The sequence below is a fragment of the Castanea sativa genome, chromosome 2 (assembly GCF_040712315.1).
Source record: "Castanea sativa cultivar Marrone di Chiusa Pesio chromosome 2, ASM4071231v1".
NCBI classification, from domain to species: domain Eukaryota; kingdom Viridiplantae; phylum Streptophyta; class Magnoliopsida; order Fagales; family Fagaceae; genus Castanea; species Castanea sativa.
Window position 1 is genome coordinate 9,645,623 of NC_134014.1, and position 22,401 is coordinate 9,668,023.

Here is a 22,401-nt window from a genome sequence, read left to right on the forward strand (position 1 = left end):
GTGTATGTGGCTGATAAATCTTATGCCCCTCATGTGCTTAAGGTTTTACGTATCACGCCGTTATCTCTGGAAAAGTTGTTGGCCTTGGAATTTTTAAGTTGGTTATAGCAATATAGGGTCATGGGTGCAATTGTCCATGCACGTGCACAGTTGTGCTAGGCCAAGAGCTTGTAGCTCAATTGACACCTTAGTGATCCAATAGAAACATCTAGGTTCAAATTCCACTTTTCCCAACAAATGATTTATCAAAAAAACAAATGTGGACATTAGAAATTCCATGAAACACGTAGGGAAGCCAAAAAGTGATAATATTAGGCATCTTGGGAAATTTGCATTAATGGAAAGCTAGGTATATGCCTTCCAGGAAACAAAAAGGTTAAAATCGTAGGTATAAATTTTTGTATAAATATCTAAAAATGGTTTTATTTGTATAGGAGTGGTGTTTCTGGAACACCATACAGAACAAATTTTTTGAATTCAGTTGTGCCAAAATTGGGTTTCACTTACAGAATTGGAAGTCAAAACATTATGCTGCTGAACTGAACTAGCCTAGAAAGGCTGTGTACGGACCAAATCAAATTGTCGGCTAAATTGAAATATTTGCAGCTCTGATCTTTGAATCAACCAAATCAAATCTAGTGTCGGGCTAAATTGGTAAAAAATTGCAGTTCCCAGAATCTCAGTTTGTCATTGCTACAGCTGGAAGTGGTTGAGCATCAACCACATTATAGCAGCGGTTGCAGAGGGTGGGATGCTCCGAAAAAGAACCAACTTGGGGTGAAAAATTCCAGCATCTTTCACACTTTAAACCCTCGGCACGAGACACACCAATCCAAACCTTGCTCTTTCCTTGAATGAGACACTCTCCACTGAATGGTATGTGGGAAATCAGCTCATCCTCTAAAGAGGGAAAAACCTCTGCCTGCATATTGCCAGGTAAGAACAATAAGTTCTTAAGTGGTTCAAGCAACTAAATAACATAATGGTAAATCATATTCCTAAGGAACTCCCTCATATATAGCCAAGACAGATTTACACAACCCTATTGTTGTACTACTATGTAGATAATAATAATAACTGCTATAAAATATATCCATCTGAATAGCCTCAGTTTCTAGGATAAACGAGATGCTAATAGCACCACATCAGTGTGCTTCCCAACTAAAAAGGGATAATGCAATGAATATTACTTGTATTTCGCTAAATAGGGTTGCTTTGGTACAAGCTGTAGATGTAAACAACACAGAACACATCATACCTGAGATGTAATGAATATGCGATGCAATGTGTCTACATCATTGTTTGCTGCACACATCTCACACAATCTAGATGCCAGGCTGGCATCAGAAGTCTGGAGGTAAACCTTTGCATCTAAACTGGAACCAATCAGTTTCTCAGCACGTGCAATCTCCAGGACTCTATTCACCTCAGTTCTTAGCTGTCAAAATGCTTCATATTAGAATCTAGTAGATTGCAGAAAGATCTCACTAGCACTTTTACAAATTTTACAGAATTACATTTAACATTACTTTTTATGAAGGAAATGGACAGAAACCTCAAAAATCTAATAACCACCTAATACAAAAATCTAAAAAAGTAGTGTGAAAATTTTCATTTTTGTATTAGGTGGCTTGCTTTTAGGTTTGGAGTACATCACTTGTACTCTTGGAGAGTACCTAATAATTCCTTTTTTTTAAAGAAAATATCACAAAAAACATTATCAGCTGATTCTTTATGAGTTACAAAACTTCCAAAAGGTTTTTCAAAGATGTGCTAAAATTGATTTCTTTTTTCACTATAGAATTTTAGGAGGGAAAGAAAAAGTATTTCAGAGGCTCATGAGAACAAAAGTTTGACAGCAACAACGATAAGTTTAAAATCTCTTAGAAGATTTATTTGCAAAACGATCTTTTAATGATATGAGATCATACATTTGGAATGCTTTTTTCTTTTTGGTAAGTAACATGAAATTGAAATATAAAACCCTCAGTTATTTCAGTTTGTTATCATCAAATGAAAATAATACTCACCTCAAGAATTTTTTCCCAGAAATCAATTTCTTTGGTAGGAAAAGCAAGCCAAGTTTCATTGAGGGTTGGCCATCTTGATTCGAAAACAAATTCAGCAATCGAACCATCTTCCATGGTATACTGAAAGGGGAGGTTTTGCCATACATCCTCAGCCAAATGGGGTAATATTGGAGCAATTGCTCTCGCAATGGAAAGCAGATGTGCTGCAAGAACTGTTTGACAACTTCTCCTTGTAAAACTTGTTGTGCCCCTAAAATTTACCAACTTAGGATGAGAAATATTTTCACTACACCTTTTTATGGGACTAGCATAAACACCAAAAACTTATATTTTGAAATTTAGGCCAACTGTATGTATATTTCAACAGGATGGGGTTTTATAAATCGACAGAATCTCAACTAGCGCAAAGAAACCTCAAAAGGGGCTTTGAACCTAAACTTTTACAATAAATGTGTCAAGGCATTTGTTTGTATAGGGTGCATGGCACCATATAAAAAAATCTTTCATCACCTTTTTTTTTTTAAGTCTTTCCACCAAATGTCTCCTCTCTCTCTCTTTCAAAAAATAATTCTTGCAACTAGTCATCATCAAACCACATATACTTTCCCTCTCTCTAAAAGCATTTCTTGATAATCAATCGCTATCAAAGACTCTTTCTGTCTTACCCCTAAACTTATTCTCTTGCCTAAAATCAACTTCACAAGAAAGATTAAGAGGATTAGCCATATTATCAATTAAAAATGAGATGTTAGCAAAATTTTTTTTTTTGATAAGTAATCAGAAAGCTTATATAGAAAAGAAAAAGAAAGACATACAAGAAGTTCATGATGATGAACAACAAGAGAATGAGAAAAACTACTAGGGAACAAAGCTAAGAGAGGACATAAACACTAAGAGAGAAGAACAATTAGTAAACCCCCAACACCGAGACCACTCTAATAGATTACGCTGGCATAAAAGCTTTAGCTCAAACAAGGTCTTCTCTTTGTCCTCAAAGGAACGGCGATTCCGCTCCAACCACACAGTCCACATTAAGCACCCTGGAATCAAATTCCATATGTCCGACTTATCCTTTCCATGCCACTGATGCCAGCAAGAGATCAATTCCGCCACCGATCCTGGCATAACCCAAGGAATCCCAAAGGCCTGAAGCATCGAATACCATAGAGAGTGGGTAACAGGACAGTGCAGGAGAAGGTGGTTAACCGACTCCCCATCCATGCAACACAAACAACACCTATTAACCAAAGGCCTACCCTTAAGCATGAGGTTATCCAGGGTGAGAATCCGGGCTATGAAGGACGACACGAAAGAACGCCACCCGCTTAGGGATCTTAGGTTTCCAAACCCCCTTCCAAGGAAGCCAAGAATCCGAAGCACCCCAGATCGCTAGGTAATAAGACCGAGCATCAAACATACCATCCCCTTTGAGCCTCCAATAAAGGTTGTCTCTCCTACTACCCTGAGGGATACGAGCTTGGATAAGCCGGAGAAGAGAATACGAAGCTGCCAACTCCCAATCCTCAAAAGCTCTATAAAACGTTATATTCCACACTCTAACGCAGTACCACTTCTGGAATCCACAAAACTTCTGAAATACAGGCATCCTTGACCGATGAACACTCGTAAAGCTCAGGATAGAGAACTTTTAGAGTAGCATCACCAACCCACCTGTCATGCCAAAAGCGGATACGAGTGCCTTCCCCCACTACAAATGAAAGATGCTTAGAAAAATTCTCCCAACCTTCATTAATGCTTCTCCAAAGGCCGCACCCATGGGACCTCCTGCAAGCCTTAGTCCTCCACCCCCCTAGCCCCTCTCCATATTTAGAAGAAATAACACGACGCCACAGGTGAGTATCTTCGTGGCCATATCTCCACAACCACTTCCCTAATAAAGCCTGATTAAACGACACCACCTTTCTTAACCCCAATCCACCCTTCTCGACGGGAATACACACCTTCTCCCAGGCCACCAAAGGATATTTGAATCCCCCCTCCGAAGACCCCCAAAGGAACTTCCTCTGAATATATTCCAATCTAGCCGCCACAGCTTTAGGAATAGTAAAGAGTGATAGAAAGTAAGTCGGGAGACATGAGAGAGTGCTCTTAATTAACATGAGCCTCCCACCCTTAGATAAATAGAGACACTTCCACCCAGAGAGCCTCTTCTCCATTTTTTCCAAAATAGGATTCCAGATCAAGGGGGACTTAAAAGAAGAACCCAATGGCATCCCCAAATACTTCATAGGCAATTTGCCTACTCTACATTGTAGCACATTAGCCAAAGCATCAAGATTAGTCACCTCCCCCACGGGGACAATCTCGCTTTTCCCCACATTGACCTTCAAACCCGTGAACGCCTGAAAACAAGACAACACCAGCCTAATTGACAGAAGCTGCTCCCTAGAGGCCTCACAAAAAATGATGGTGTCATCCGCAAATAAAAGATGGGAAATACTCACCCAGACCAATTCAGGCTCCCACCTGGAAACCCCGAATAAGATTACACTCCTCTGTCTTCAAAGGCCTACTTAAAACCTCCATTATCAAAAGAAATAACAACGGAGATAGCGGATCCCCTTGTCTCAACCCACGAGAGCTACCAAAAAATCCCTCAGGGGAACCATTTACAAGGACTGAGAATCGAACAGACGTAACGCAAGCTTTAATCCACCTCCTCCATTTCTCCCCAAAACCCATCCGGCCCAAGCAAATAAAACAAGGCCTCCCGGTTAACGTGATCATAAGCTTTCTCAATATCCAACTTGCAAACCACCCCCGGAATTTTGCTCTTCAACCCGCTATCCAAACATTCATTAGCAATAAGCACGAATCCGACCGCCTTCCGCCAACAAACGAATTCGAGTCTCGAAATGAGATTATCCAAAACCCTTCTCATCCTATTGGCAAGCACCTTAGACAAAGGCTTATAAACACTACCCACCAAACTAATGGGGCGATAGTCTTTAATGTTAACGGCACTGCACTTCTTAGGAATTAAAGTGAGGAACGAAGCATTTAAAGACCTTTCAAACGAAGCATGCCGATGAAAATCTTCAAAAAAATCCATTACATCCCTTTCCACGACACTCCAACAATTCTGAAAAAAGGCCATGGTAAAGCCGTCAGGACCCGGGGCTTTATCCCCCTCCATCTCCTTTAGAACCTGGAATACTTCCTCCTTTGTAAACTCCTTCTCTAAAGACTCCCGATCCCCCTCTTCAATACGGGCAAATTCTAACCCATCCATAGAAGGACGCCCCACCTCAGTTTCCTTATACAACTCTTGGTAAAAGAGGACTATTTGAGAGCGAACATCATTCTCTTCCTCATAAAGGATACCGTTCACCTCCATCCTTTTAATTTGATTAGCATTTCTATGGGAGTTTGCTAATCTATGGAAAAACCGAGTATTATTATCTCCCTCTTTCACGAATAAGGCCTCTTAAAGAGCTGGCCCTGTACAGAGGCCTATATATTATTCTTCCAGAATTACTATCTGAAACCATTTTCGGGGAATAACAAATCAGGTTAAACTTAGAGCAATGGCTGCAAGACAGAGAGCTACTGAAAATCTTTGCTCCACAATAGTCCCCATATCCAGGAAATTAAGCAAAAATAGCATCAAATTAGTTTACAATTTCACTCAAGTTGGCTATAGAAGAACCATTTGCAGAAAACATGCAAATTTGCGGAGATGCGCAAGTGTATTGCAAAAGCATGTATTGCAGTGTGATGGAGCAGCAAAAACAAAAATATGATTTGGCACCTGGTTGGAAAGTTATAGGTTATAAAGAGTAGGGGAAGAATTACCCAACATAAAGTCGATCTTTTGCAACATCAAAATAGAAATTTGATAGGTCAACGATGACAAACCGTTGTATGATCTGAAAATAAAAACAAAACATATATACCATTTAAAATTCCACAGAAAAAGCAAATCAAACGGTAGATTGAGAAGTGTTTTCTGCTAAAATAAGGCAAGCAGACATGAAAAAATTAAACTCAAGTATCAACCATCAATGAGAAACTAACAATTTCATGCATTCTAGTGGACTGTCCAATGTCTCCACCTTTTTTTATTGGTCAATTACACCACATAAACAATGGGTTTTAAACCCACAAACTCACCCACCCCCACTCACACTTGTGAGAGGAAGTGCACTTTGAGCCAATCTCATTGACCTGATGCCTCTACTACTTGATCCTGCCTAGTATGATTCCTGCGGAACCAAGAATGATAAACTTTGTAGTCTGCTTTTCGTCCTTTATTTTACTGGTTCTTTTACAAGGATATGACCCCTGTCCGCACTTGTCTTCAACATATTCTGTAATGCTCAATAATTATACCATCAAACTTTCATACTCTTTCAATTTATTGACTGTTTCTACTCACTCTTTTTTCCTCTCTTTCACCCACTAAAACCATCTGTACTGTAAAAAACTTGCATTCCCTCCTTTTGAGTGGAACAATGATTATCTTTTTTCCCTTTTTAAAAAAAAATAATAATTATGATTGTCTACCATTATAAAACCATATGTAGAAATCAAAATCTGATACTGCTCAACTGTGACTGATAATTGCCATAAATAACTCTACTTTAGAAAGCTAACAACCTCATAAAGCATGAGCTCCAAAATCAAAGCAGTTACCATTTTTTTTATTGGTAATTTACACACACACACTTCATGGATCTTCAACCACAACCTCACCATTTACCTTGTTCTTATGAGGGGTAAGGTGCCATTTGAGCTGGAGTTCACTGGCAAAATCCAAGTAGTAACTTAAACAAATATAATCAACATCAGAGAATATTTACCTGAAATATTTTAAAGAATTGATATTTTTCATAGTTCTCTCTAATGTTAATTATAACATTTTCGAGCTGAAACAGTGCATGCTGATCAATCATGGGAAGGGTGCGGTATGAAACAGCATAGTCAGCCTGGCAATAGACATAACCCAAGATTAAGTGAAAAAAATCAATATAGAGATGAAACTGCAAAAATAAAGACATTGTATTTGAATCAAATATGAATTTGGACTTATGGAAAGGCCACCCCGCTGCCTGTGTAAGCCTTGTTGCAAACAAAGATTTGTGTTTCACATCTTATAAAATTATAGTGAAAGTCTGAACTCAAAAGCTCTGATTGTTTAAGTTGACATACTTTCCAGTCATGCAGATTTGCCAAAAGGTATCTCAATGTTCCACGCAGCTTTCTATAAATGTCAGACATTTGGCGGAGGACTTGAGGGCCAATCAATACATCACCTGTGTAATCTACACTAGAAACCCAAAGTCGCAAGACATCAGCTCCATAGCCAGGTGCTTCCTGCAAACAGAAACAAAACCATTAAACATCTGAATGCTGTCACAGCGTCACACCTTGGCTCAAGTGGTGCAGGATGGGTTAGAGATGGAGTAGGTCTTTTATTTCAATATACAGGTAACTGACCTTTGTATTTTTTCCTCCTTCGATCACAGTGCGTGGATCTACAACATTACCCAAAGATTTGCTCATCTTCAAACCCTTCTCATCCAATACAAATCCATGTGTTACAACACTGGAATATGGAGCTCTCCCTGTACCAAAAGACAAGTGTCAAAATCAGTATCTAGCCAACTTCAACAAGCTATTATAAAATCATCGATGACTTTGTATATGAAAAGAGGATTACACTAGCAAACAAACAGAGAAAATAGTGTTCTAGAAACTAAACTTATAAGCCCAATGCATTGCAACTCTCCCATTCTAAACTACAAGGCAGATCAACATATTTTGTTACAGAAATTCAAAACCACATTTAGGATTTATTATATTTGGATGGGTCATTTAAGTTCCAGGAACTTAAATGGCCTATCCAAATATTTAGGTTACAGTAATTTAATTTTCATGAAAAGGTCATGCCCAGATCAAGAGTTATGCAATATTTGTCGTCAACCAACAAAAATCACATTTATTAACCATGTGCTTTTTGGCTCATTCAAGCACTTCACAGTATGCTGAATTTCAGTAGTGCTTTGGGCATCAGAACCAAATTTATAGAGATGGCAAAGTTAAGATTCTCACAATTTTCTTCTTTTAGAGAAGCATATACCACTATCATCAGAAATAAATAAATTAAACTCATCAGGAAAAGTTTTTCCAATAGGACAGAAATTCCAAGGAATCAATAACCAAGGTCAAGACACTAATGCACACACAATTTTAACTTTTGACGCTAAGAATAATTAGTTCTTAATGCAAGCTGGATGAAATAATGTTCCACTTCAAGAGAAAAAAATCACATAAAATTACTAAAAATGTTCAGATGTACATTACCTTTTGTAGCAATACTTGTTAATAGAGAACTTTGGAACCACCCACGATGCTGGTCAGTACCTTCAAGGTACAAGTCTGCAGGAAAACTAAGGCCATTTCTTTTACCCAAGACTGCAGCCCAAGAAGAACCTGAAAAATAAACTAAGCAGCTAAGGGAAACCAGAGTCCTTTTCAAACAACATGAGCTATAAAATACCATTTTCAAACGGCATTTATTGAGAAGGTAAATGTAGGTATGCTCATGCATGCCGAAAAACTCAAAAATATTTAATAAGTGTAAGATGTGGCTAATGGAAAACCAGGCACAATCTGACAAAGACAGGCAGTTAATATCCAATATATATAGCATGCAGCAGATTTAACTTCTAGCTATACTAATTGCAACTCATGCCAAAGGCTACCAAGAGACTTGCAGTAAACTAGAAAGAATTTCAGTTTATAAAACTCACTTTATCCGCAGTCCTCCAAGCTTGCCCCACTCCAACCCAACATTATTTCCAATATATATTATAAAGGTACTATAAAATTCCAATTTAAGGTACAATTGGTGGCTGGAGAATTAATATACAGCAGGATTATTATTTTTTTGATAAGTTAATATAAAGCAGGATTTCAATCAACAGTAGATCTTCAAAATACTATGTTTAAATCTGAAGCAACCCTGTCAAAACAAATGTGTTTGTTTATAACCATATTTTCTGCAAATAAAATTCTAGATCGATTTCCAATTACAACGGCAATTAACTCTAATTGATCTGTTAAGACAAAGGTGCTTAGAGCTTACTAGTTATCAGTGAAACTAAAGTAAAGTCTGACTTGAATACCATACAACTGTTAATATTGTCAAATAAAAAGGTCGAAATAATTTTAACATTTTTGTGTTATAATACCTGAATCGAACCATACATCCATAGTGTCAGTCCCCTTTTCATAATCAGATGCTTTTTCACGATACTTTTCTGGGAGAAGATCCTCTACTGTCATGTACCACCATGCGTCACTACCCTTTTGAGCTATTATAGCTGCTCAAACAAATGATAGAAACAGCAACAAGATTCATTAGCGGGACATAAACTTTTAATAGTTCCAACACATTGGGGTCAACATTCAGAAATACTATTCCTTTTTTTACATGTTTAAAATACACAGAGCATGGATTTAATTTAATAATGAAAGGAGAAAACAATCAAAGTTCTAAATAGCTGTTACTCTTGATATGATTGATAGTCTCTTCATTCATAAGAGGTTCCTTTGACTGCACATGATAAAAGGCTGGAATAGGCAAGCCCCATGTCCTTTGTCGCGAAATACACCAATCCGAGCGGCTAGAAGTCATTGCAGAAATTCTGTTTTCTGACTGAACAATGGTCATGCATATGCACAAGACACCACTAGTGAGGGACATCATACCATTTGCTAATACAAAGGATGAACATTGCAAGTTTATTCATATACACAAGCACAAGTTAAGAGCCCTGATTAAAAGCTTTATATCAGCTTTTGTATCAATTAACGGTATGCATCAATAGTAGCACTGCTAAAGTCAAGAATGGAGATAAAATTGCTAAAGCTTCACAAGTTGTTGTTCCACATAATTCTGAAAAACACTCATAAATAACAAACATGCAACACACGAGGACAACATATGCTCCAAAATGTCATGGGACAAACTGATCTTATGTTTATTACAAGACAATAGTATTCTCCATCTATATGATCTACCTTAAGAAATTTCTAGCAGAAATTGGTGTGGAGACCAGACCAGATTGATGCTTATAGATTCTGTTGGACCTGGTGGATTTTACTTGAGTTTTTAGGATTTAATTTTGTCTTTAATGTTAATTAAGAGCTATTTCCTTTCCTTATTTAATGTAATTTCAGAACCCTACTTAAAGGTCCCAGAATTCAGTATTGGTACATTTTGACTTGAGTAATATAAATGTTTTGGTGCTAACTCTAAGCAACTCCAGGTACTAAAACCTAGATTTTCTATCTTTTCCCATCACTTGGTGCTGACTTCAAGGTTTTATCTATTTTTATTTGTTTTCACTCAAATCTCTTGAGAACCCAATGTGCTGCATCAGAAATCCTACCTGAACTTTCAGGGTAAAAGATGAGTAGGAAAAAAGTGACAATGCCATGCATCAGGGAAGATGGTTGTTTTATGAGAGGAATTCGAAAGGTCTGTTATATGCCCTCTATGGCACCCCCAACATTTTAAGCAAGATGGAATAGAGAATAGAACTGCCCTGCACAATGCCCAAGTGCATATAGATTTCACAAGGTAGTCAATGCCAAGAAAAGAAACTTGCAATCAATACTACAGCAAAACAAGACTTCAAATACCATCCTATGACAAGCAATTACTAGAAGTTAAAAGAAACTTGCTGTCATGCAATGCGAAAAGCAATATGAGCTGGAATCAAATAGCCTTGTAACTGTAAGGAAACAGATGGTAAAACATGAATTAGACAAGAACGAGTCAAATATAACATTGTGAAACATAACCCATACATTCCCTAAAAACAGAGTCTAGAAAAGAGAGATGTTCAAGGCTAGAATGCCTCTTAGTCTAACACCATTACCTGAGGAGGAATCCATTTTACATCACTAATTGCATTCATAGTAGCCTCACGAAACCCTTCCACTGATGCAAACCACTGCTCTGTTGCCCTGAATATAGTAGGTTTTTTGGTTCGCCAATCATAAGGATACTTATGTTCTGCATACAAGAATCAATGGTGGTATTCTATTAACAACAAAACTTGTTACACGATCAGGAGAAATGGTAAGAACTTTCACCGTAGCTGATTTTGGGGGGGCGGGGGGGGGGGGGGGGAAAGACAACATACCATATGATTCTTCCATGATAATTGACAAATGTTCATCCAAGCAATTCACAACAGCAATATTACCATCCCCAAGTACATCAAGCCCACTAAACTGTCCAGCTTCTTCAGTAAACTTTCCATCATCACCAACAGGAGAAAGTATAGGCAGTCCATACTTCAGGCCAGTCACATAATCCTCCTGACCATGTCCAGGAGCAGTATGGACCAGTCCAGTTCCTGACTCTGTTGTAATATAATCTCCTCCAATCACAACTGGACATTCTCTGTTATCTATTGGATGGATATACCTGACACCAAAATTGAAAAACCGTACCTTAAAGGATATATTTTTCATTACATAAACCAAATAGAAAATGTATTTTACTAAGACAAGTAGTTACATATCCAAGTTAATGTGCGCAATAAGCTATTTCATTTCTATAAATAACTTTAATGTATAATGAGATAATGCAGGCATTGTTTAGTTTTAAGTTCCTAAATTCATTCAAACCTGCAATTTTCAAGATCTGAACCCGATAGTATTTTCTTAATGATAAGCTTCACTCCCCATTTTGCTTCTAATGTCGGCACAAGATCTGATGCTACAATAAGAAAAGGCTTCTTTGACTCCTTAAGAATATTTCCAAGCCTTTGTTTTTTATTTCCAGCAGATAAAGAAACATCTTCTGAGAGTGACTGTACTTCAACTATGGCATATTGAAGCTTGGCATTCACTGCAACCGCTGATTATAGGATAACAGAGGGAAAAAAAAAAATTACCGCATACCCTGTTGCAGAAGTTCATACAACGAGATGTGTACATGCATGTGAGAGCAAGGGAGAGGTGGCATAAATTAACCAGATCAGTTTAGCATTTAAACATAGAAATGTGACGGATAAACATGGGATTATAGAATACACATAGCATCTGCATTTTAATGGTAGATAAAAAGTTGTTCTCCTACAATAATGTTGTTATTTATGTGATAGAGGATCAATTAATAAACAAACATTCGGAAGCTTTATATAGTCAAAGAGATGTAATATGATAAGAAAACTTTTATACTAGGGCGTGAGTGTATCTCATGCTATTAACTTGCTTACAACCATGCCCTAGATTATCAAAACTCTTTTTTGTATCAACACTACATAATAGAAGGAACCATGAAAACATGATAATTTATTCTTGTGTTTTAATCAGAAATTGAAATTAATATATAAGCTTTATTCAGATTGCAAGCCAGCAATGTCTTTTACCTGTTTATTTAATCCTACATACCATTGGTAGCTTCAAATAAACTATATACCATTTTCTATATATTATAGACGTGTAGCAGGTTGGAAGCATTTATATTTATCAAAGGGGGATCAGGTCACTTTAATTAAAAGAACTTTTTCGAGTTTGCCTACTTATTTTGTTTCACTCTTCCCTATCCCAGCTGAAATAGCTAACCGTATCGAGAAGCTTCAAAGGGATTTCTTATGGGGTGGGATTGGTGAGGCCTCTAAATTCCATTTGGTTAAGTGGGCTGATATTTGTAAACTGTTGAAGTTTGGAGGATTGGGTATTCGGAATTTGCAAAGATTCAGTCAAGCTTTGTTAGGAAAATGGTTGTGGCAATATAGGGCTGAGGTAGATCACCTTTGGAGGAGGGTCATAGAGGTGAAATATGGCCATGAATGGGGTGGTGGTGTACAAAAGGGGTGTCGGAACCTTACGATGTTAGTCTTTGGAGATCCATACGACAAGGTTGGCCAACTTTCTCAAAATTCATCCTTTTTGATGTGGGTGTTGGTAACAAAGTAAAATTTTGGCACAATAGGTGGCGTGGTGATAGTACTCTCAAAGAGGCTTTCCTGGAACTTTATAGCATTAGTTGTAATAAGGGGTATTCTATAGCGAAGGTCAAGAGTTTCCCTAACCTGTTGCTACATCAGGATACCCAATTTTCTAGACCAATCCAAGATTGGGAGTTGGAACCTCTGACTGCCTTTATGGATTTTCTTTATTCTTTGCCACTCAAGGGTGAGGACGAGACAAACTTTTTTGGAAGCCAGCCAAGAGTAAAGGTTTCAAGGTGCGTGAGTACTATTCTTCCCTTTCCTCAGATTTTGGCAATCTTTTTCCTTGGAACTCTGTGTGGCGTTCAAAGATTCCTCCTAAGGTAGCTTTCTTTTCATGGACCGCAGCCTCAGGAAAGATTCTGACTACTGATTATGGAATAAAGGTGTTGCTATTGTGGATTGGTGCTACATGTGCAAAAGGAATGGGGAGTCAATGGATCATCTTCTTCTTCATTGTCCCATAGCTTTTGAGTTGTAGACCATGATGTGGAATTTGTTTGAACTTCTATGGGTTTTGCCACAAAGTGTCTATGATCTTTTCTCAGCTTGGCAAGCCCACTTTGGTAAACATAGAAATATCATCTTTTGGAGGGCTGTGCCACACTGTGTTATATGGAGCATTTGGAGAGAACAGAATGCAAAATGTTTTGAGGGAAGTGAATGGTTTATACATGAGATTAAATCCCTCCTTCATTCTTTGCTGGATTGGAGTATTGCTTTCTATTCTCTCCCCTGTTCTTCTCTTTTAGATTTAATTGAGTTTCATAATTTGAGTGGTTGATGTACTGCTACTCAAATACACCTCCGGTGCACCTGGATTTTCTCTTTTTTTTATTAATACAATTTCGTTGCTTACCAAAAAATAAAAAATAAACTATATACTAATTCTCATCAGAATTAGTAAAATGTCAACATAATGGAAAACTCACCAGCATTGGCCGGAATAGTCCAGGGAGTTGTAGTCCATATTGCCAAACACAAATCTGGGAAAAATTCCTTTAAAAAGCCACTTGAAGTAGGAGGTGTGTCCACTATTTTGAAAATGGCGTATATGCTTCTTGAAACATGCCCCTCAGGATACTGTACAAAAATTTCTGGTTAATTACCAAATAGGAACCATGTCAATCTTGCAAGATAACATAAGCAAGCAACATGATACCAAGGTTTGATCATAGTGCCTCATTAAAGCTGAGAGAATGATACCTAGGTGCCTCATGTTATGCCAAGTGGCATAGTTAACTGTGCCAAATCTATCAAGTGGCATAGCCAACTTTGCATAAATCTTAGTCAAATCTTAATCCAACAACTAAAAGACTTCTATATAAGAGTCCGAATTTGGTAAGGATGTAGTGTAAAACCCATATTTTACATCATCCAATAAGAAATTGCCACATCATCATTTTACTTAAAATTCAATACATCCTGCCACTCCTAATAACATCTCAATAAACTCCCAATTCAGTTGGATTTATATATGGGTATTATAAATGATTTGGTATGGTTGTGTTTATTCTTAAATATGTGATAAAATGATGTGACATGTTAAGATTGGAGGGGTAAAACATGGGTTTTACACCACATCCTTACAGAATTTAATCTCTCCCTATAATAGGTGAATATCTATAATCCTACAGCTAAATAACTTCATATGCCAAAGACGCTCTTGTGTTCTAACTCTCACACAGGGAATAAATCAAAGAAAAGAATTGAAAATGATAGTATAAGGTCCAAGAGATTCAAATACCAGCAAATCAACCACATTTTATGGTATGAAAAAGAGCTTTTACTTGACCAAAAAATAACTAGAGCACCTGTACAAGAATTATGCAGAAAACCGCAAACAAATACAAACCCCAACCTGAAAGTTGGCTTTTTCCTTGAAGGCATAATCATCCTATGAGAGTATACCATTTTCCTTTCAGCATCTTTGTAGAAATTGATTATTAAATTATATTCTTCTCTTTTATTGGTACAAGCATTCTAATTGGAGTAACCTTACCAACGGTTTTTTACTCATAGTCCTAATAGACTTTTTTCCATATTTTTAGAACCCCTAATCTGCACAGAATTTTATGGTATTTTTACATATTTAACCCATAAATTCCTATTTAAGTTGCCTGTAGTTATTAATCATAATGAAAAACTAATTGAATTTTACCATACTTTTATCAATAAATAAATAAATAAAGGTGCCCACACAGGTTTTAGGCTCGTTATTATAGGTTTCAAGTCATACATGACAATGGTATCAACAGAGTGGGCCAATGGAAAAAAAACCTATATTTGAATACAATCTAAGATTAACCAAATCTTCTTAAGATCACCTCGATACAAGACATTATAGTTACAAAAATTCCATACTTCAGAAACCTTACATTGGTGACATCTTCATCATGTGGTTAATACAAGAGAGACAAAATGTATCAAAATACCTCCAATTCAGCTTCTGCAAGAGCAGTTCGTGACGAGGGACTCCAGTGAACAGGTTTCCTGCCTCTGTAGATATAACCTTGAATGGCCATCTGGCCAAACACTTCAATCTAGCAGATGATACAACATACATGAAACAAATTCTTAGGGACTCAACAACATATATGGTAAACACACTCCCCCTAAAAAAAATGTTTGAGTAACATTAAATGGTAAGGGTTTTTTTTTTTCCCAAGTGTCATCTGATAAATATCTTCTTGATGCATGGATGCAACACTTGTGGTTAGCTTAACACTTATACAAATTTCAGAAATCATGGGTTTGCACCTTGCTATAAATTATCATCTAATGTTAACATCAATTACAACCTGTATGAAGGGACAGAATAAGTTCAAGCAGCCTCAAAAGTAACACGAAACTGGACCAACTACTGGGAGAACTTCAAATTCTGTATAAATAGAAAGATTACCTTTTTAAGATATATACACACCATTCATACTAAATGTGAACTTCATGCTTATTACTGAATTTAAGTCTGTATAAGCAGCCACAGTTTACCCTAAGTGCTTCACCTTATTTAGAATCTGTACATGAGAGACAGAGTTTATGGAGTGCTAAAAGTTACATTCAGTGCAAATTAATCCTATTTCTATTTGTGATGGAGGCCCTTAGTAAAATGTAGATAAAGCCATTGGAGCTCAGTATTTGACAGGTTTTACAGTGGCTGGTACTACCTCTGATCCTACGACTGTCTCCCACCTACTCTTCGCTGATGAAACACTAATATTTTGCGGCACTGAGCTGGTCGAAAATTTACATCTTAAGTGTGCTACTTTATTTTGAAGTTGTGTCAGGCTTAAAAATAAATTTGACTAAGAGATAATTCCTATGGGGGCGGTTGCAGATGTGAATGCGCTGGCTGGTATTTTGAGCTGTAAGGTTACCCATTTACCCATGAAGTACTTGGGTTAGCTGTTGGGAGCAAAATTTAAATCCACATATATTTGGAATCCTATTCTTGAGAAGATGGAAAAGAGCTTGGCAGGGTAAAAGAAGATGTGCTTATCTAAAGGGGTCAACTCACTTAGTAAGTTGTAAACTCTGCACTTCTAGTTCGCTTCTTGTGTACTGGAGGTTACCTTTCTTTTTCAATAAAGTTCTTATTTACTTATCAAAAAAAGTTACATTCAGTTCAACACAACATAAAATCAACATGAGAAAAGCTAAAACAGCTACCTGGGCAGCTTCATATTCTGGATCGAGAGTTAGATAGGGATTATTCCAGTCTGCCCATACTCCAAACCGCTGCAAACATCAAATAACATATTTGAAGTTAAAGAATTTCCCTAGTTGAGGGTCCTCGTCCAACTAAAACTAAATATTAGCATTCTGAAGAGATGGATAAAGTATTTTGGTAATTAAGGAAATTCTTAAAGAGTAGATATGTCCAATAAAAAATCACTGTTATATGACAATATGGACCAAAATACAAGCAATGAAGTGTGAGACAATAAAGGGGTGGTGACCTTAAATGATGCCATCTGATTTTGCACAGTTTGTTTGGCAAATTTAGCCGCCTTTGCTCTCAATTTTAATGGTGTGAGATCCTTTCTGGCATCTTGATCCAGTGACTGCAGAACTGAAATACTAGAAAGTGACAGTAAAATTCTCAAGCATGATTTGACCCTCTCCATGAGGTTTCCGCAAACACCAGTAAAAAAGTTGTCTTTTTTACCCAAAATAAAAGGCACCCATACTCGATGTTACATCTTTTTTCTTTGATAAGTACCTGCTTAATGTTACATTTCTAGACATCCCCAAGCTAAGGTCACTTTCACAGCAACCAAGACCAGAATTTACAACTTAATACAAATTTTACAAACTTCAAATACGGGCCATTTTTTTTTTTTTTTTTGTCTTTGGGCAGTGTCTATTACACACTGCCTATTACACACAGCATACACACATTTAAGTTCAGAAATTAAATTGTGTACACAGTGCGTGCAACAAGGTGTGTGAACAAATAATTACCCTTTGTATTTTAACCAGCAAGTTGCATATTAAGGTACTAAAAAATACACATAATGAATATAATTTAATAAAAGTAATGCCACTTAAGTGATTATTAGATTATAATTATCAACTGAAAGGGCACATTTAACAGGGCTAGAAAAAGATATATTAACAAGATTCAAAGAGAGGGGTTCTGAGATGTTGAAGCCTAATTCTCAAACTGACAAACCAACCATACTAAATAAAGCAAGTCCCAAGAAAATTCCATCGGGCCAAAACTAACAGAATTAACCATCATAACACACTTGCCTTTCAATTCAATAGGTAGCCCATGACAATCCCACCCTGGCACGTAATGAACTTTGTAGTTTTGAAGAAGCTGCTCAAGAACAAAAGAATAAAATGAGAAGAATGAACTTAATTTTATTTTGCTTAGTGCATCTAGCTTTGAGGTTCATAAAAAATAAACTAAAATAGGATCTCAATTTGTCAATTAAAAAATGTTTTTTTCTACTTCAATTAGCTATGAGCTTGTAATACTGGTAAGAACAAACCAATAAGCACACACCCTGATGCTGGAAAAAACAATAAATTTTGACCTTAAAAATTTTTAAAACATCTTCAAAGCTCTGGTATTTAATACCAAATGAGCATAATATAGGCCTAATTTGAAAGCTTATAAATTACTATTTTATTAAGCTGAAACAAGGATGTTGATCACAAAGGACATTCTTCTGCAGATTTTACATTATTTAAAGATGACATTATATCTGTTACATGGCTGTATTTTTTGGTTACTCAAACAGCCAGATTAGAGGACTCTAATCAGGAAAACGTATTAGAATTATTAACAGGATTGCAAATGTGCTCTAAAATCAGATTTTTGAACTCTGGCTCAAGTGATCCAACCATTCTCATTATGTAAGCAAATCTCTTTGATGTAATGCAATTTACATTCACATATCCTCATTAACAGCTTGATGGTGGCTTTCTGATCAAAGCAATCCGCCAAGTGGTCCCAACCTATTTTGGATAAGCCATGCTAAGAGTAGCTTATCAAGTAAGCACTTAAGGGGAGAGGAGGGGAGGAGAAGAGACAATGTTGTTAAAAGCACACTTAACGCTCAAAGCTCAAAGCACCAAGGTCTAAGCACTTCGCTTGGTCAAAGCAAAGCTCAATTAGTGAAGCACACCTCAGGCACACTTTTCTAGCACTTTTTGAAGAAGAAAAAAAGCATGCTTAGGTGCAGTTTTTTTTTTGTTTTTGCTAAGATATATAGGAATCATTAAAATTAACTCCTCGGTCTTCAAGAAGATGACATGGACATTGATTTATCACACAAACATTGTTCTTAAGTTGTTGTAGATTGTAGTACAGAAACAATCTTTTGTTTACATATCAAAAGACATGAACAAGGATAATTTATTATTTTTGTGGTTTTTCATCTCTACCTTTTGGATTTATTTTCATTGAACCATATACTTCATTTGATCACAACTAAACCCTTTTTTTTTTAATAAAAAACAAGAGAATTATACAAAATTTTATGTTTAACTATTTTTTTGATCGGTATGTTTAAACATTCTATGGTAGATTATTATCATATTGTTGTCCATTAATAATTATTCTTAATTTTATTATATAAAAATTTTAAGAAATTGGAATAACTTATATAAAATTTGAACTTAGTAATTGCGCAATTGCACCACCCACTTTAGCTAATTAGTAAAAATGCATTACTATTTTGAGTTTTATTTTTTTATTATATGCTACGTATATTATTTTTGAAAAATGTGCGTTTTACTTTACTTCAATCAAGCACACACTTCTGCTCACCCCTTGATGCTTTTACTAGCACTGAGAAGAGATAAATAGTTATACAATTTGTACAGTTCAAGTTGTGAAATTGAGTTTCTTCTCTTTTCTTCTTTTAATATCGTTGTTTTTGTGATAATGCAAGCAGTCCTTTCTTTTCTGTACATATCTTTTAGGCAACTTCTTCCTTCTTGAATGAAGTAGTCCTTTCTTTTAATAAATTTTTTCTTATAAAAAAAAAATAAAAAATAAAAAAGATGATGCATGTGCATTATCATAGAAAAGAATAGATTCTCTCTATGTGTTTGTGCATGTCTAGAATTAATATTATCAAAGTGAATATCAACTAAATTTAAGGGTCACATATTGGATGTTTAATATAAAGAGAGAAGTACCTTATAACGATTGATTATATCCTTCAAAATCTTATTTAACGCATGCCCCATGTGAAGATCGCCATTGGCATATGGAGGACCATCATGAAGAATAAAATTTCCCTGACAGAGTAGCTAAAAGTCAGTTAATACATCCTCAGAACTATATAAACCCAAGGTGGCCTACAAAACTCACCCTATTATTTCTTTCAACAACTCTCTTGTAGACCTGATTTTCATCCCATATTTTCTGAATTTCAGGCTCCCTGACCAATGAGTTTGCTCTCATGCCAAACGTTGTCTTGGGCAAATCAACTGTGTGCTTGTATTTGCCATCTTCTTGCTTTGCCCCTATACTTACCAAACAAAACAATCAGAAAATGGCATTGCATGTTTGGCCTTCAAAAGAAAATGAAAAATAGCATATTAAGAAACTCCTTATAGAAGTTGCATGACATATAGCATAACTTTCAATAATGTATTTTCACTAATATTATCAATGCATTATACACCTTCAGAAGCTTTCTTTGCTGCCATTACAGGTCCTCGAGATCTTCGCTTTGAGGAAGAACAAAATTCACCAGAACCAGTAGCATAGTGTGTCAGGTTTAAGAGAGAGAACGCATTGGCCGAAGGGCTTCCTCTGAAATAAAACAACTTAATGGAAGTGCTTTCCCTAAAAGATGAGCAAGTTCTTTGCGATAAAACCTGAACACATACAACGGAGTTTATCAGTTGCAACTTAGAAAATACTATCCTCATAGTAGATTGATTTAAGCATAATAGAAACCCAATGAGTAAACATTGAGCAATTAAAAAAACTTAGATTAATTGAAAATATTTCCCTTTATTTCTTTGATGAGTTTTGGCCCAACCAATTATACTACCCCTGAGGGTTTGAAAAAATTGTTCCCGCTATTTTATTAATTCCAGCTTACTTTATTTAAATATGGGTATTGTTGACACGCAAAAGCAGAGAATGAACATTTTGAAAGGCCAGTGAAGATTTAACTAAATTCTGTTGAAAAATAGCAGAAGCTCAAATTACCAAGATTGATTGTGAAAATATTTTGGACTTTAAAAAGATCTCCAAATAAATATTAGGAACAAATAAAATCAACCCAAAAGAAATAAAAATAGACACAAACACACCAAGAATTGTGTGGTTCAGCAATAGCTTACTTCCATGGCTGACAAAGAAATTTCACTAACAAATTTTGTAGAATACAAATATGTGTAGAAGCAGTCTCACAAATACAAAGATTAGGTGCTGAAATTTGCACAAAACTCTCAAATAGATTTCTCTACAGGTTCACTAATGCCAAATACAATCTCTAACCAATCCAATGAACCAAAGGTTCAGAGATACAAATTGCTGCAGAGCACAAACTAAGGAGAGAACTACCAAAAAATTTTACAGCACCAACACAAATCCAAAGGTTGTGGCACAAACAAAGAAAATACCAATTATTGTGGCACAAATAGAGAGTAACTGAAATAACTAGCTGCAGAGCTCTCTTTTATAAAGCAAAGCAATAATAACATGTGTGTATGTCAGCTAAGTTAACAAACATGAAAGTCGGCTAAAAAGTCAAATCCTTGGCTAAGTAAGATTCCAAAACAATGTATTAACTAGAGATGGATCGTACACCAAGTTGGAAGATGCATGCAAACCAAAGCACTCAAGGTAACCATATACTAGGATTTTCATCCTAGTGAACTGTAAGTTAGTAAATTTAATTGCACTCATTATTTTATTTGTTTGATTTTTGGACACATGGTATAGCAAAAATTATTTTTGCTAGTATTATTATATTTAGCACATATGGTGAGTGTTAATAAGTTAAAAGAGCTTCAGTCAAAATCGGTTATTATACTTTATTATATTCAAATCTTAAGAATTCGATACACAAACCAAATTAAAATTAAAAAAAATATATGAAACACTAAAACTCTAACCAAAGCAAATACTATCCAATTCTCTCTGGTACATTTCATCAAACAATTCGCGCGCACCACAAGCAAAAGACTATTTAGCACATTAGAAAATCTAGAACTGAATTTACAAAATCAATTAGAATAGCATTAAAACGCAATTAACATTCATTCATTCCTATAACAATCTCGGAATACAAACACGTAGCCCAAACTCACCGCATCATCAAAATTCCCTCAACCATTTGATTTCATTTCACAACATGCACTCTCATAGCAACCATATAAAACCAATTAAAAAAAAAAACCTAACTATGAAAATCGCAATCATAGCGACACTTAACAAAAACACTTAAAATTCCCCGTCTCTCTGTTTGCCTGCAGAGAAACCGTAGGAAAATAAAACAGAAAGGAAAGCACGCAAGCTTAATTTCTTACACACTCCAACCCTAACCTTTTTTGAGTTTTCATTTGCTTTCAAGTCTCAGACAAAGCGTGTGTGTGTGTGTGTGTGTGCGTGTGAGAGAGAATATATATAGATAGAGATACCTTATACGGAGAGGTTTGGATGAAAGCCATTGTGGCTTCTCTTCACTGTGATTGAGTTAGTGAGTGGAGAAGGATTTGAATTTTTGAACAACTACAAGTACATCTTTATTGTTGTTGTTGTTGCCTTGGCTTGCATTGGTTCAACTTCATTTCAGCTTCAGCTTCTCCATTTTGTGTTAACAGATAGATAAAATGAATTTTTATGAACCAAAAACCTCACTCCCACGCACTTATTATACTCGCTGTCACAC

General features: G+C 36.1%; 1 protein-coding gene across 1 annotated transcript; it reads right to left on the minus strand.

The window, feature by feature from the left end:
• Positions 1 to 374: 374 nt before the first annotated feature.
• On the minus strand, positions 375 to 22,401 carry LOC142625554 (isoleucine--tRNA ligase, chloroplastic/mitochondrial). The gene is made up of 22 exons (XM_075799186.1): positions 22,151 to 22,401; positions 20,179 to 20,374; positions 19,863 to 20,017; positions 19,688 to 19,789; positions 17,786 to 17,855; positions 16,990 to 17,102; positions 16,700 to 16,768; positions 15,466 to 15,573; positions 13,963 to 14,113; positions 11,700 to 11,931; positions 11,210 to 11,496; positions 10,943 to 11,079; positions 9,567 to 9,714; positions 9,248 to 9,379; positions 8,358 to 8,486; positions 7,491 to 7,618; positions 7,203 to 7,367; positions 6,854 to 6,979; positions 5,847 to 5,920; positions 2,031 to 2,280; positions 1,259 to 1,438; positions 375 to 922 (listed from the first exon to the last, which is right to left on the minus strand). Exons 1-22 carry the CDS (start codon positions 22,178 to 22,180, stop codon positions 680 to 682), a joined length of 3,225 nt encoding a protein of 1,074 aa, XP_075655301.1. The 5' UTR covers positions 22,181 to 22,401; the 3' UTR covers positions 375 to 679.